General features: G+C 40.2%; 1 protein-coding gene across 1 annotated transcript in view; it reads right to left on the bottom strand.

The window, feature by feature from the left end:
* The window catches only part of gucy1a2 (guanylate cyclase 1, soluble, alpha 2), a 133,627-nt gene that overhangs the window by 45,466 nt on the left and 71,646 nt on the right, over window positions 1-16,515 (bottom strand). Inside the window, exon 4 of the mRNA XM_048597948.1 lies at window positions 3,510-3,995. Coding sequence (XP_048453905.1) covers window positions 3,510-3,995 — 486 coding nt within the window. The remainder of the gene's footprint in view (window positions 1-3,509; window positions 3,996-16,515) is intronic.

The raw sequence follows: 16,515 nt of genomic DNA, 5'->3' as shown, positions 1-16,515 counted from the left end.
TGCTGCTTGGCCTGCTGTGTTCATCCAGCCCTGCACCTTGTTGTCTCGGATTCTCCAGCATCTGCAGTTCCTACTATCTCAGAGCCAGGTGATGAAGGTTTTTCCCCTCAAAGCACATTAACGCCCCAGCCACTGCTGGCATCCACTTCACCACAGCTCAAACATCCCTTTCCAATTGGGAGGAAGAATTGAAACAACAATCACTGTGTGACCCTCTCTTTGTCATACCCCCCTGTTCAGACTTTCCTGTCTTCTCGTCACATTTGCACTACATGCAATTACACTTCTCTCTTCCAACATTTTGTCTGTAAAATCTACTAGATGGCTATCGGCACAATGCAGCACCAAAATTATAATTGCTTTCATTGACAAGCTTCCAGGGGACACCTACTTATAATTTATCTGAAGCATTATCAGGTGAACTTCAGTCCTATTTTTCAGTGTAGAAATTAATGCTTTCATCAAAATTGCACCAGCAAACCCGTTTTCTAAGCTTTAAAAACATCACTCCTGTTACTATTGCAAATCACTCATGGATTCCCTACAAATACAAATTTTGGGGGTTTTTTTGCATAATTCTTGCTATATAGTACAGGGAATATTATATAATCATAACATAGAATCCCTGCAGTGTGGAAGCAGGCCATTCAGCCCATCGAGTCCACATCGACCCTTTGAAGAGCATCCCACCCAGACCCACACCCCTACTCTATCCCTGTAACTCTGCATTTTCCACTGCTAATCTACCTTGCCTGCACTTCCCTTGACACTATGGGCAATTTAGCTTGCCAATCCACCTAACCTGCACGTCTTTGGACTGTGGGTGGAAAGCAGAGAATCCAGAGGAAACCCAAGCAGATACTGCGAGAAAGTGCAAACTCCACATAGACAGCCACCTGAGCTACATTTGAGCCTGGGTCTCTGGCACTGTGAGGCAACAGTGCTAACCACTGAGCCACTGTGCCACCCACTTTACTGTTTTATATTTCTCGCAGGCTCTGCCGAGGCACTACTATCAATAAAATTTTCCTTTTCTGTAGCAGGCACATCAGGTTTTTAAAGAATGATCAACCCTGCTCTTAATTATTCTCTCTGTCTTTCCAGAACATTTCAGAACCAACAAGACTTCATTGCTAAAATCTCTTCAGGTGAAGGTAGGCTTCTGTCAAACTTACAAAATCATGGCCTTTTTTAATTATTGGATTTGGTTCTCTGACATTATTTCTAATGCCTCACATATTAATTTACCTCCAAATATAACCTTTTTGTATATCCCAAAGACACTTTTCTCTTCAACTTTCCCTATATTCTCTTTCTCCTGAATCTCCCTTCCATCTGGTTACATCTCTCGACAGATTAGTCACTGTTTGAGCTTACCATTTTAAATTGCATTGGCAATTCCCATTGGCTGTTTTTCCCCAATTCTCTTAGCTTTTCCTGTTTTTTCTACATCCTTAGTTTAAATCCTCCCTCACTGTCCAACTTGACCTCTCTGTGAGGACACTGGTACCAATTGGTTTAGCGCAACGAGTAAATCAATGCTGCTTTAACCCAATGGAAGTGACAATTAAGTATGTTAAATGAGACAATAACACCACCTCAACTGAACTAAGAACCACCAGTACTGCTGTCAAATAGTATAAACCCAAGTGCAGTGACAGGCTACCATTTCTGGCTGTAGGTAAGCTGAATGCACAATTCATTTAATGAAACGTTTAGTCCAGTGATTTTCCAGCCCCTAGAAAAGGTTTGTCAGAGGAGAAAAAAATACATATAGTACAAAAAAGTAGTGAATAATTCCAACTATAACACTGCCCTTAACAAGACTTTGTCTATTCCTTCAATGCTTCGCTGCTTAGCAGCAAAAGCCCAGAGGTATTTTTGAACTACTTCTTGAAAATAATCTTCATCAAAGAAAAACAGGGGAGGAGGAGCTTTGTTAATAATCTGTGATGTATTCTATCAAATCCCAAAAAATATGGGTGTGCTCAACGGAGATCATAGATGATAATCAACTAAATAACCTGAAATTGTAGGAAGAAGATTATTATAGTAAGCCTCTGAACTGCACCTGAAGAATTGCTCCATCAGTTAAAATCATACAATCTCTACAATGCAAAGAGTGGCCTTTTGACTCATAAAGTTTGTACTGACCCTCATCCTATCTCTGTATTTACCATAGCTAACCCACCTAGCATGTGAATCCCTGGACACTGCAGGGCAATTTATCTTGGCCAATTGACCTAATCTGCACATCTTTGGACTGTAAGGGGAAACCAGAACACCTGGCAGAAACCCCATGCAGACGTCAGGACAACATGCAAACTCCACACAAAGAGTTGCCCAAGGCTGGAATTGAACCTGGGCCCCTGTTGCTCTGAGATAGCAGTGCTAACCACTGTGTCGTTGTGCCGCCCATAACCCTTAAAATGTTGCCATATAGTTATAAGGGTGTGATTGCCATATTGCTTTAACTGATATTTGGATGCCAAGAAGATAACAGTGTGAAATGAAATCCAATGCCATATATGGAACATAGATAACCTGAACAGTAATATTTACTGAATTTTTGATTTTGTGAGGATTTGAAGGATCCATCCTCTCCTAACATCTTGCAAGACCTACACAAATAAAACAAAACTACAAAAATAACAAGATTATTATGAGTAAATCACATTAGGTGGGATCATCAAAATGTATTCTGAATATTTAGGAATAAGGGCAAATGTTTCCCTAATTAAATTTGGATGTAAAGGAGAGCTTAAGCACAAGGTATAGAAGAAAACCAGGTAGGAGAGTTGTGAATATAAATAACAGGGTCTACCCAAATTTAAATTAACAGGAAGAAAATTTGGCAGGCTTGATTACGGTGATGAAACATATTTACCCAATTTCCCTCATGGACTGTTTCCAACTAGTCTTTTGTGTTTAAAAGACAATAAATGGAAATATGCCCTGTAATATGTTGAATATATTCATGCAATTTTTGTTTCATCCATAAACCAAATTCCAATAAACTTGAGAGAGGAGATTTTACAAATTTGATCTTACAGAGCACATATCAATATTTCGGTATGGGGGACAAATTTTCTGTCCACTAATTAGCCAGAATTGAAAATACGGGGGAATTCAAAAAATTACCCAGTATGTGTCCATAGCATGTGCTAAAGAGAAGATTTGTAAAACCCATCCTCAAAGACAAAAAGGAGAAAACCACAAATATATCTAAATTAAAACAGAAAAAAAAATGCATTAAAAAACACAAAAGATGCAAGATGGAAAAGAAGATAGATTTCTGTTTTTTGTTTTGAGTCTTCTGTTACTATTTCAGGTACACATTTTGACCAATGTTTTACCTTGCGCCTTGCAAGGATTTTCATTTCAGACTTTTAACAACCTGACTGCAAAGGCAATCCATTATTAATTCTCCATTGAAAAAAAATGGACTACTGTGGCATCCAATTTCAGGCTTCAGCTGTTATCTTCATATCGGTGCTCTCAGAATTTACCTTATATATGTCCAGGATTCCGCATTGGTAGTCAAACCTGGTATACAGTTCATTCAGCATACTAATTACTTGCATTGGGGTGCATTGTGCACAGATGGCAGTAAAGCCAACAATGTCAGAGAAAAGCATGGTAACATCATCAAACTTCCTCGCCTGTACTGATTTTCTCTGCCACAGTTGTTGGGCAACATCACCTGGGAAGATTGAATAAAGTAAGTCCACTGTCTTCTTTTTTTCTTCCTCCAAGGCTTGGTGTGCCTTTTCAAGCGTTGCTTTCAATTTGTCCATGCGTTTCTTCAGGCCATCCTGGGCTTTAGCCTGTTCACCTACTAAAATAACATCACGAGTAGCATCATGGATTGGTATGTCTGACAGATGTAAACCTCGTCCCATTAATTGCTCCAGCTTGTCAACACATGGTGAGCCCAGGAAAAGAATAGAGTTTGATTCAGGCACATGAATCATTTGTCCCTTAATCTCCATCACCTAAGAAGAAAGGCAAAGACTTCATTAACAGTTTGTACAATAAATCAAATATAATATCTAATCACAAATCATTCAAAAAAACAATGAAACAAGCACAAATAATACACTATGCCATTTAATTTTGTTCAGAATAACGATTGTGAATGGTTTAGGGGCTATATGCAAGACAATGCAAACATATTTGAATGATCTTTAATGCATTGAGAAGCATTTGATGCTTCTATTAAGATCAAAATTTCCTTACTTAATCTCCAATGCCCAAGAATAAAATTGAAAACAGGCCAAACATTGAAATAAATGGTATCAATTCTAACATTAGCTTGGTTGCTCCAAAGTTCTCGCTATTTGTTATATTTGTAAGTCAAATGCTTTTAAAATTGCAGTACAATTACAGTTTGGATATAATAAATCCAATAGTCATTTGAGCCACTCCTGCCTGCCACTTAGCTCTAGTGCCAACACCATCATACAGCATGGTTTTAATGTAATCATTTTAACTTCATCAATTTGAAAGGATACTTCTGGGATTTCTTTTACACGCCACATTAAATCTGGTGGAGAGTGAAACAGGGGTTTATCTGATACTGTCTGTATCATCAGGTTAGTTAGGTTATAATTACCCCAAGATCAACTTATTAACTTCAATTCATTGGTGTTAGCTGAATGCAACTCCCATGTAGGATGGAAGTATGGTAAAGAAGAATTTGATATCATCATATTGCAAATTTTAGAAGCTTGGAATGTTTGAAATTATGCAGCATCCATTTGAGGAATTGCACAACTGCATATAATCATACATGTTTGAAAACCCAAATAGGATTGCCAGGTAGATGATTCATGTGAGATTTTACGGAACTTTTAAAACATTGAGTCAAACAAGGGAGGCAGAACATTGGAATTTGCTTAAGGGCATAACACTTCAATGAAGTCAGTCCACAGATACTTCTGGAACAAAAGTGACAAATACTTTGTTATCTCAGATTCTCCAGCATGGGCAGTTCCTACTATCTCTGAAACATTAGAACGGCTTGGTGCTAATTGCAAACTCAGTTTCCTCTCTTTAGAAGAAGGTGTCAGTGGCTTTCAGTGTTGACTTTCTCAACCCTTGAATTGCAGAAAAATGCCAGAAAGAGAAAAAAGAAATCAGTGACTTGATAGGCTGCCAGACTAGTCAGTTTCCCTTCAGTGTCATGGACATCAACACGTGGCTCAGTCTCGAAAATGCAATATTATCCTTCAGCAACACTATGGCTAAGGGCTTCATTGACATTTTTGTCAAAGTATTTTTTCCATTTGTCTAACATGCAGAAACTTTAGTATCATGATACCAGCAGTTTGTACTCTGAAGTGCCCAATGTTATTTGGCAGACATCACACAAACATTATCTTTCACTTAAAGCGCATAATCTAATTTACTTACAGCAATATGCATTTCAAACCTGCATCTCTGAATGTAACAACAATTTTAATCAGTTCCTATTTATACCAGCACAAGTAAATTCCATGTTCACGTGTGTACATTTAAACACAATCCCTATACAATTAAAAAAAAATCTCTCTAAATAGATATAACATATTGTGGAGCTGGAGGAACATATCAGGCCAGGCAGCATCAGAGGAGCAGGAAAGTTGACATTTTGGGTCGGGACCCTTCTTCAGAAATTCTCTCTAAATAATTAGTTGCTCAGACTAAATTTTAAGGTTTCCCATCCACCAGTTTAAAGTTGAGGAGAATTTGCAAAATGCAGCACATGGTGAGCCCACCAAATATTTGCCTCATCCAGACCTATCTTCTGTTTTAAATACTTGGCCAGATGGGTAGCCTTGCAGCTTTTACTGCATGAGATAGTGACAGATAAGAGACCTTTGAGGGTCTTCAGTGCCCATCAGAGGTATAAGGCACTACCATCTACCCCACACCCCCTCACCCCTCAACATACTGGCCCCTCAAATTTGGGACGTCCACTCTCTTCACTGGGAAATACTAACCCTGCCCTGCTGACATCCTGAATCTACCTGAAATTTTGCATCTGTAACTACTTCTGCAGGACAACTTGCAGCCCCAGCAGTGGCAACCGCTTGAACTTGACATTAACTAGACTGTAATTAGACGGAAGAACTGCAGTCACAGATGGGTTGGAAGTCTCAATCTTCGATGGTTCATGCTCATGGAGCGTTAATTTGTTTGTGGGGGAGGACTGTGGCGGTGGCTGGCGGTAGCAGAGAGGCATTCCCTGTCATTACTTGAGGTGTGTGGCAGAGCACAAAACCTGAACAATGGAAAAATCTTGGCTTTTATGACAAATTGATTAGTCATCTCCATATTCTGCAGCAAACATTATTATGACACTCCTCCAGGGCCCTAATAATTTATTTTTACATACATTTATTTTTATGAAACAGTCTGGCAGTTAATGTCTTACATCAATCCAATTAATTTTAGATACTTTGGGCAAACTTATCTTGGACTGGGGGTGGCAGGAGTACCTACCCCTGTGGGGTGGGAGTGGAAGCCAGGAAAATAGTGGAATGTCACACCCAGCCAGGTCCCAAATCATTCCCGTCACCAGGGAACTTTCCTCTTTGCAGCTGGAATGTAGTGAACTGTCAACTACAAAGTAGCAGACTGCCAATCTGCGATTTAAAGCCACATTGGGGTCTTTTGGAGCATCACTGCAAAAAGTGGACGTCCGCCACATGGTGTAGCTGTCACTTCATTGGAGGCCACTTCCCTGAGACAGTGAGAGAGATCACCTTCAAAGTGGAGGCAACAGTAGCAAAGGCTGTTCTATGACTTAAACATTGTTGCCAGCATTTTTTTTTGCAATGAAGGGAGCTGCTTGCTTGGCCCCTTTAATAAATGTAATTACTTTTGATTTCTATATTAGGCTGGAGGAAGTATGAGTTGGTATCTACAGAGTGTCCTGTGCTGCTCCTTGGCATCATTAATCACAAAATCTTCCACGGCTGTGAGAGTGAGTGGGAGGAGGTGTGTGCAGGGAGATGAGGGGGTGCTTTGGCTGGGTCTGTATGAGACACTGGGGGTCTGAGTGGGCAATGTGTGACTGGGGACTTATTTGGGTAAGTGCGAGTGAAAAGGGGGTTTGTTGCTGTTTGGATGAGGGAGTACAGAAGTGAATGAGCGAATAAGAGAGAGGTCTGATTGAGTGAATTATTGACTCAGGTGGTTGGGCATGACTGTTTGGTGGCTATATATCAAGTGATTGATGGAGCATCTCACTGGCAGTGTAATGGGTGGGTGAATGTCTAACTGGGGTTCTAGGTGGGTGAATAAGTGTATGTCTGACTGGGATTCGAGATGGGTGAATAAATGAGTGAATGTCGAACTGGGGGTCTGGATGAGTGAGAGAGAGAATGACAGTGTAATGCGTGGGTGAGTGATTGAGTAACTGCCTGGGGGTCTGAACAGATGACAGAGTGAATGATTGGAGATCTGGATGGCTGAAGGAGTGAGCGAGTGGGTGAGCAGATGGATGTGTGATTGACTAGGTTCTGGGTGGGTGAGTGAGTAAGTGACTGAGGGTCTGTATGGGTGAGCAGGTGAATGAGTGAGTGAGTGAGTGAGTAAGTAAGTGAGTGAGTGAGAGAGAAGGGATACTGAGCAAATGACCATATAGTTGCAGCATTGATATTTAGGAGGGTATTTTAGAATATACAGAATTGATACTTTACAAAGGAAAAGAAAGATTCCAAGAAGTGGACTGACCATCTGTGACTAACTAAAAATGTTAAAAGGTAATTAAAGGATGGGAGGAAAAATTTTTGAAAAATTAAAGAATAAAGAATAGATTAATGAAGAGAGAAAAATTTGTGAATGAGAGAAGGCTAGCTTAAAATATAACAATAGATAGTAAAAATTCTAATAGATATATAAAGGGAAAAGTAAACAAAGTGAATATTGATTATATTGAAACTGACACTTGGAAATTCATAATGGAAAATAAGGAGCCAGTGGATTAATTGAACAGGTATGTTAAATAAAAAGAAAATGCTGAAGAAACTCAGCAGGCCTGGCAGCATCTGTGGTCAGATGTGAAACAGAAATAAGGTTTTGAGTCCAGCGCGATTATTGTTCAGAACTGAAAGAAGCAGGAAAATGGTATTTCTGGACTCCTGGGCCATCAGGCTCATCCTTTCTGAATCTGTCCTGTCTGTTCCTGTAAGCATTTAAGGTTTCTGTGAGATCTTTCCTCATTCTTCTAAACTTCAGTGAATATATCCTAACTGATCCAATTTCTCTTCGTACACAAGTCCTACTTTCTCAGGAATCAGTCTGTTAAACCTTTGATGCATTACTCCAAAGCCACAACATCCTTCCTCAGATAAGGGACTAAAACTGCACACAATCCTCCACATGTGGTCCCACCAAGGCCCTATACAATTACAGAAAGAGATCCCTGCTCCTGAACTCAATCCTCTCACTATGAAAGCCAACATGCCATTTGCCTTCATCACCTACTGCTGCGCCAACAGATTTACTTTGAGCAACTGGTGCAAAAGGATACCCAGATCTCATTACACCTTCCCCTTTCCCAAATTGTCACCATTCAGATAATAATTTGCCTTCACGTTTTTGCTACCAAAGTTGATAACCTCACATTTATCCACCTTATACTTGATTTGCAACACATACGCCCACTCGCTCAACTTGTCCAAATCACACTGGAGAATATCTGTATCCTCTTCACAGTTCACCCTCCCACTCAGCTTTGTGCCACCTGCAAACTTGGAGATCTTCCAGTTAATTCCCTAATCTAAAAAGTTAATATACATTGTGAATAGCTGGGGTCCAACATTGATCCAATGGTACCCAATTAGACACTAGCTGCCACTGGAAAATGATCCATTTATTCCTACACTTTGTTCCTGAGTGGCTGCCAGTTATCTATCCATGTCAATATACTACCCCCAATTTCGTGCATTTTAATTTCACATGTGCAGGATCTTATCAAAAGCCTTGTCAAAGGAAGACCCCATATTTGGTAGCATCCTTTTATGTTTCTTCTTTACAGATTCCATATTTCTCACTAATCCCTTCTGTTAGTCTTGTATACTCTTCATTCACTACATCTGCAACTTTTAGCAGGATTTTTAACCTTTGAGAAACAGGATGGGCAAATCATCCATTTAACTATAAAACTTCGACGAACTTATCCCCTGATGTCATCAATACTTGTGAACTTGAGAAACATCAGGTTTCGTTAAAGAAATCCAATTATGTCCTGTTTGGGTACATGAGGAAAAACCTTTTCGCCCAGACCGTAGGTGGTATGTGGAGTTCATTGCCCAGTTTAGTGGTTGAGGTTAAGGCCCTCAATGGATTAAAAGTGAATCAGGATCTGTAACTGAATTGCTGTGACATCAACTGACTTTCCAAAGTAATTGCTTTACTATGCTCAATAATAATTTTCATTTGTGCCTTTTCATGGAACAGCAGAGATATCTCACTTGAGAACGAATCAATACTTAAACTGGTTTATTTCAGCTATTTTGTATGGAATGACAACTATATTTTTTGGCCTCAATGTGTTACCTTCACCAAACCTAAAGCATGTGTTACCCTTAAATTTCTTAAACTTGCATCAATTAAGTACTTTGTAGACCAAGTTAGCATTTTAACCAATCAGTCTCATGTATTGTTTGTAGAAGTAGAATTTTTTTAGAATTAGAATAATCCTTTATTGTCACATATACTCAATGAGTATAATGAAAAGTTTATATGTCGCCACTTACAGTGCCACTTAGGTACAAGGGTACCTAGGTACAGCATCTTTAGTTACAAGATCTTAGAAAATAGAGAAATAGAATGTCCAGCATAAAAGTTCAGAACAACGGTCTTCCAACCCAGACCACGCTAATAAGTAGCCTCCAGCCTGCAGCGGGCCCTGGCTCCTGACTGCAGTGGGCTACACCTTGAGGATCATGAGGCCGGGAGATCGCTTCAGACAACTACGCTGGGCTGAGAGGACCCCACACTGGGAGCCTGCCCTGGGGAGGTCACTATAATAGGTAGGATGGTAGCTACACCAGGCTGTAAGGTCACCTCACCACACTAGGAGGTCATCACACCAGGCTGGGAGGCTGCTATGGAAGGCTGCTGTGCCAGGCCAGGAGGTCGCCATGCCATGAGGCCGCTGTGCCAGTTAGGTGTTGTCATCCTTATTCCGCTGACCTTTAATTCTTCCATTGTTTTGATGCCTGCTTCCAATATTCAATTATTATGATATCTGACAACCATTGCGTCATTTATTCTTTGCAACACTACAGAATATATCATTTGTTCCATCATCCGTGCATGAAATGACTATTGCACCAGGATTTCTTCTTTTAAGGCAGCAGATATTTGTAGAACCATAGAAAGATTATGGCACAGAAGGAGGTCATTCAGCCCTTCTTGTTTGCACTAGCTAAATAAACTAGTCACCCATTCTGGTTCATAGCCTTGCAGAATTACAGCAATTCAGTTACAGATCCTTTTCCTCTTTTAATCTATTGAGGGCTTTTGCCTCAACCACTAAACTAGGCGATGAATTCCAGACAGTCAGATTTTTCCTCATGTTCTCTCTAAGCCTTCAACCAAGCATCTTAAATCTGTGTCCCTTGGTAATTCATCTCTCTGGGAAAACAGGTTTCCTCTGTGTACTCAATCTAAACACATTATTTTATACACATCAAATAAGTTACCCATTAGCCTCCTTTGTTCTAAAGAATACTACCCGAGCTTAACTGATTTTTCCGCATAGCTACATTTTCAGATGCTGGCAACATTCTCTTCTCTACTCTGTCCAGAGCAATTATGAACTTCTTGTAATGTGGTAATCAGACTGTAAACAAAACTGCAGTTGTGACCTAACTAGTATCTTATATGATGCCAGAATTCTTATTTTTTTCTAGAATCCCTACATTGTGGAAACAGGCCCTTCGGCCCAACAAGTCGACACGAACTCTCTGAGCATCCCACTCAGACCCATCCCCCTATAACCCACTGAATCTACACACAGTTATATTTCTGCTTTTGTACTCAATACCTCACCAATCCCATAAGCCTTCTTTACCACAGTACCTACTGTTCTACCACCTTTAGGGACCTGTGGGTATCATATGCAAGGTCTCTCACTTATTCTAACCCTCCCAATGCCATTCCATTTATGGTACATTCTTTCTTATGTTTGCCTTTCCCAAATGCATAGCCTCACACTCCTCCTGATTGAATTACATTTGTAAATTTTCTCCACACTCAGCAAAACCAGATGCAACCCTTTGTGCCATCTGCAAATTTTCCAAATGCATCTCCACATTTAGGTCAAAATCAGCAACATATACCACAAATAGAAAAGGACTCAACACTGTGCCCTATGGAACAATGGAAACATCTTTCCATTCATAAAAACAGTCATTGACTATTACCCAGAGATAGCGGGAACAGCCAATGCTGGAGAATCTGAGATAACAAGGTGTAGAGCTGGATGAACACAGCAGGCCAAGCAGCATCAGAGGAGCAGGAAAGCTGACGTTTCGGGTCTAGACCTGCTGTGCTCATCCAGCTCTACACCTTGTTATCATTGACTATTACCTGTTCTTTCTTGTTGCTGAACCAATCCTGATCAAACTTGTCACATTCCTCTATATCCAATGGGCTTTAATTTTTCTCGCCAGTCTGCCATCTGGGATTGTGTCAAATGCTTTGCCAAAATCCATGGAGACCACTGCCCTACCTTCACCAATCCTCCAATCAGATTCTATAGAATCTGCTTTTCTGAAAACTGAACCAGATAGAAACAGTAGATGGTACATTAAAAATTTTGACATAAACAAGAAATTTAATTCATGATACCAATCAAGGGATCTATGATGAAACCAAATTTCATCAACCATCAATCTACAAATGTCTTACTTTCAAAGACCTGATTTTCTAAAATCTAACAAAAGTCTGATCAAGATTCTTCATTTAACAAGTTTTTATCCATATAGAATTCGTCTACGAACTTTAATATAAGCTCCAATACTTCATCATTACCCAACTGTTGGACATTTATCTCACAAAATATTTTACTTCTGTTTTACTATCAACTTGATAAATAAGGCACATCCACTCTAAACCCATCTTAGCCTGCATCAGACTTCCTCCCTGTCCAGACCCTCCTGTTTGAGAACTACAGTTTATTCCATTACAGTTTGTCTCTCCCAGTCCTCTGTGCAACTTGGAACTCTTCTAGTCATAGTACCCTACACTGGCCAAATTACTTTAACTCCACCCCATTGCACAATGTAACCTCCCAACATGGACAATTCTGAAAAAAAAATGCAACCCATCCATCTTGCCTTTGAAGTCCTTTTTTATCCTTGCTCCCTAAACTTTGCCTCATCCCTTTCTAATGTCATTGGCACCACTATGGGCTACAACTGCTGGCTGTTCACCCTCCCTGTTAGAGTTCTCTGCAGCCTTTTAGTGACATCCTTAACCCTGACACCAAGAAGACAATTTACCATCCTACATTCATGATAACACATTATGGAGCTGAGGAACGCAGCAGGCCAGGTAGCATCAGAGGAGCAGGAAAGTCGACGTTTCAGGTCGGGACCCTTCTTCAGAAAACCTACATTCATGGTTGCTCCTATAGATATGCTAGTCTGTCCCCTCATTATAAAGTACCCTAGAACTAGTGCATTCCCAAATTTTCTCTGGCCCTGTTGCATTCCTGAGACATACCATCATGGGGTTCTGCTCTGCTGTACCCCCCAGAGGAGCTATCACCTTCAGGGATATTCAGAATTCGATGAAGAGTGACAGGTGCTCATGGGACACACACATTATCTTTCTGGTCCTCTTTGATTTTCTGCCTATTCACTCTTAAGTTATGACTCCATTCTGAAACATGTTACTCATGTAGCTCTTAGATTTGTAGATGCATCACAAAGATATTAACTACTACTTAAAGTCTGAAACCATGGAGTGAGTCAAATAGGGTGGGAACTGGCATATGTGATGCTTAGTACAAGAACAGGCTATGCTGGATTATTTACTTGTCACATCTGACTGAATATGATTGCAAATACTTCAGCTTGCTCCTTTGTATTTATATACTGGATTCCTGAATCACTGATGGGGATGCTAATGAAGCCTCCTCCTCCAGTTAAACTGTCCACCACCATTCATGGCTTGATGTGGCAGTACTGCAGAGTTTTGATCTGATTCCTTGTTTTGGGAATTGTTTTAATCTCTTTAATACATGCTGCTTTTGCTATTGGCAAACATGTGGTAATGCATTATAACTTCACTAAGACTGGCAACTCATTTTTAGGTATGTTTGGTGCTGTTCCTGCCTTTTCTCTTATAATGCTCACTGAACCAAGGTTGAGCCTCTTGATTGATGGCAATAGTAGAGCTTAGGGATGCATTGGGCAATGAGGTTATAGAACATGATTGAATATAGTTCTGTTGCTGTTGAAGGCTTACCGGGGCTCATGTATATTTCTGATTTTCTCTATTCTACACCTTTCTTCCATTATTCTAGACTTTTCCTCCATTAAAATTGCATTCAAGGAAATGCCCACTGGGAGTACCTAACCTAGTATTCAGAACATATTAATGTTAATACGCCCTCACAGGCCTCTAGGCAGCCAGCTGCAAGTCCAGCTCTATCCAGGGCAACAGAGTGAAAAAAAAAACAACACATTAAAACCTTTTCAGAAAAAGCTGCAAACATTTCAGAGCTCACAGTTTCTTCTGACAGCAGGCTCTGAAGTAAATCAATCCTTTGATTTTCACTAATTTCAACTGATAGTGTACAAAGTGCTTTTTTTTATTCAGTCATGTGTTGTAAGCATCACTGGTTAAGCCAGCATGCAGTGTCCATCCTTATTTGCCCTGAAGAAATGTGATGTAAGATGTGTGATTTCAATGTATTTTACAGTCATAGAGTCGTTCAGCACAGAAACAGATGCTTCAGTTCAAATCATCCATACAAAGCAAGTTTCCCAAAGTAAACTAGTCCCATTTAGTTTAAGTTTCATTTATTCTGGATATTTGGATATCGAAAACTAGTCTTAGCTGAAGCCAAATATATAATTCAGTTGTTTCTGAAAAAGGTAGATAGTTTAGAACTCTTAAGAAATATATTGCCTCAGTGCAAAGTGTTTGGTTATAAAGTTCCAGTCTAGAAGTGTTAGTGCCCTGAAGGGATTATTTGAAGCTGAGAAAATCTAACCTCAACTGTATAAAGAAACAAAGAAGTTGTAGTCATTTTCAAGACTGGGGAATTTAAGCCAAACGTTGGATTAAAGAAGTTAGTTCTCTCTCTGGTGTTTGAGTGCTGTAATAAGATGCTGTTGAGATTAATTGGATTGTAGTTTATAATGTGATATCATCATAGAATCCCTACAGTGTGGAAACAGGCCCTTTGGCCCAACAAGTCCACACTGAACCTCAGATCATCCCACCCAGACTCATCCCCCTATAACTCCACCTAATCTACACATCCCTATGGGCAATTTAGCATGGCCAATCCACCTAACCTGCACATCTTTGGAGGAAACCGGAGCACCCAGAGGAAACCCAGAGAATGTGCAAACTCCACACAGACAGTCACTTGGGGCTGGAATCAAACCCAGATCCCTGGTGCTGTGAGGCAGCAGTGCTAACAACTGAGCCACTGTGCCGCCCCATGTTTCAGAATCTTTAAACATGTGAAAGCAGTTTAGTTTGTTCCAGTAAATCATAAATTCTTTTGCTTAATAAATTTATGCTTTATTATTAAAAATAAATCAATAGCATTCAATGCTTGCGTTTCAATGAAAGAACACCTCTTAAAAACAAAACAAAATCAAGCCAGATTTCTATCTGGGATCTGACTTTTCCAGTCGTAACATCAGCTAGAATCATACTATTTCTGTTCTTAGGGCTACCTATTAGTTTGTCAGGAAAGGATTTCAAAGATTTTGATCTCATACAGTAAAGGAACTTTGATATAGTTCTAAGATAGGATGGTGTATGGCTTTGTGGGAATTTTCAGGTGGTAGTATTCCAATGCATCTAATGCCCATGTCTTTCCAAATTGTAGAGGTGGCAGACTTGGAAGATGCTATCTGAGCACCCGTGGTAAGTTACAATAGTGCAGCTTATAGATGCCACTGCGCATCAGTCACGAAGGTGGTGGATGGAATGTCAATAAACTGGGTTTCTTTGTCCTTTATGGTGTTGAGCTTCTTCCCAACCAGGCAAGTATTAAAGAGAGTATTTCATCACACTCCTAATTTGTACTTTCTAAATGGTGGACAAGCAGTCAGAGCGGAGGAGAGCTGCCTGTGCCATAGAACTCTTAGCGTCTGACTTGTTTATGTAGATAACTGCCTAGCATGTGTGGCTTGAATGTTACTTACCACTTATCAGCCTAGATGTTGTCCAGGTCATGTTGCACACAGACACGGATACAGTATTTGGGGAGACGTTATGGAGCTGAACATTAATGACTATACATTGAACATTCAAATCTCTGACTTTATGATGGAGGGAAGGGCATTGATGAAGCAACTGAAAGTCTTTGGGGCCTAGGACACTACCCTGAGGAACACCTGCAATGATATTCTGAGACTGAGATGATTGACCTCCAACAATCACAATTATCTTCCTTGTGCTGTGTACGACTCCATCTAGTGGAGGGTTTCCATTGATCCTCATTGACTCCAGTTTCAGTTGGGTTTCTTGATAACATACTTGGTCAAATGCTGTCATGATAATAAGAGCAGTCACAGTCACAGCCACCTCACCTTTGAAGTTCAGCTCTTTTGTCCATATCTAGCCTATGGTTGCAATAAAGTCAGGAGCCACGTGGCCTTGCAGAATCCTTACTGAATGTCAATGAGCTAGTTATGCCTTTGCAAGAGCTATATGATAACACTGTCACCATCCACTTCCATTAAGTTGCTAGTGATTGAGAGAAGATTGATACAGCAGTAATTGGCAGATTGAATTTGTCCTGTTTTTATGGACAGGAAATACCTGGGCAGGTTTCCATATTGTTAGGTAAATGCTAATGTTATAACTGCACATGTACAGCTTGGCTAGGTGTACAGCAAGTTCTAGACCACGATTGAAAATTACTTTTGCCGGAATGTTGTCAGGGCTGATAACTTCACTGAGCCCAGTGCATTCTTCCATTTCTTGACATCATGTAGAGCAAATCTAATCGACTGAAAATTGGCATCTGTGATGCTGGTGACCTCAGGGGATTGCCCAGATGTGTACTTCTGGCTGGAGATGGATGCAAGTATTTCAAACACTCTTTGTATTGATGTTCTCGACTATTCCATCATTCAAGATGGGGATTTATGTGCAGCCTTCAGCTCCTGGTAAAATTGTCCATCACCACCCATGACTGAATATGACAGGACTGCAGAGCTTAAATCTGATCCATCGATCACTTAGCCCACTCCACTGCATGCTACTTCCACTGTGGTGGCACTTCACCAAGCTGACACCACAAGGTTGACTTGTTAAAAG

The sequence above is a fragment of the Rhincodon typus genome, chromosome 6 (genome assembly GCF_021869965.1).
Source record: "Rhincodon typus isolate 14 chromosome 6, sRhiTyp1.1, whole genome shotgun sequence".
Lineage (NCBI taxonomy): Eukaryota > Metazoa > Chordata > Chondrichthyes > Orectolobiformes > Rhincodontidae > Rhincodon > Rhincodon typus.
Note: the sequence above shows the minus strand (reverse complement) of the source record. Positions and strands in the feature narration are given on the sequence as shown.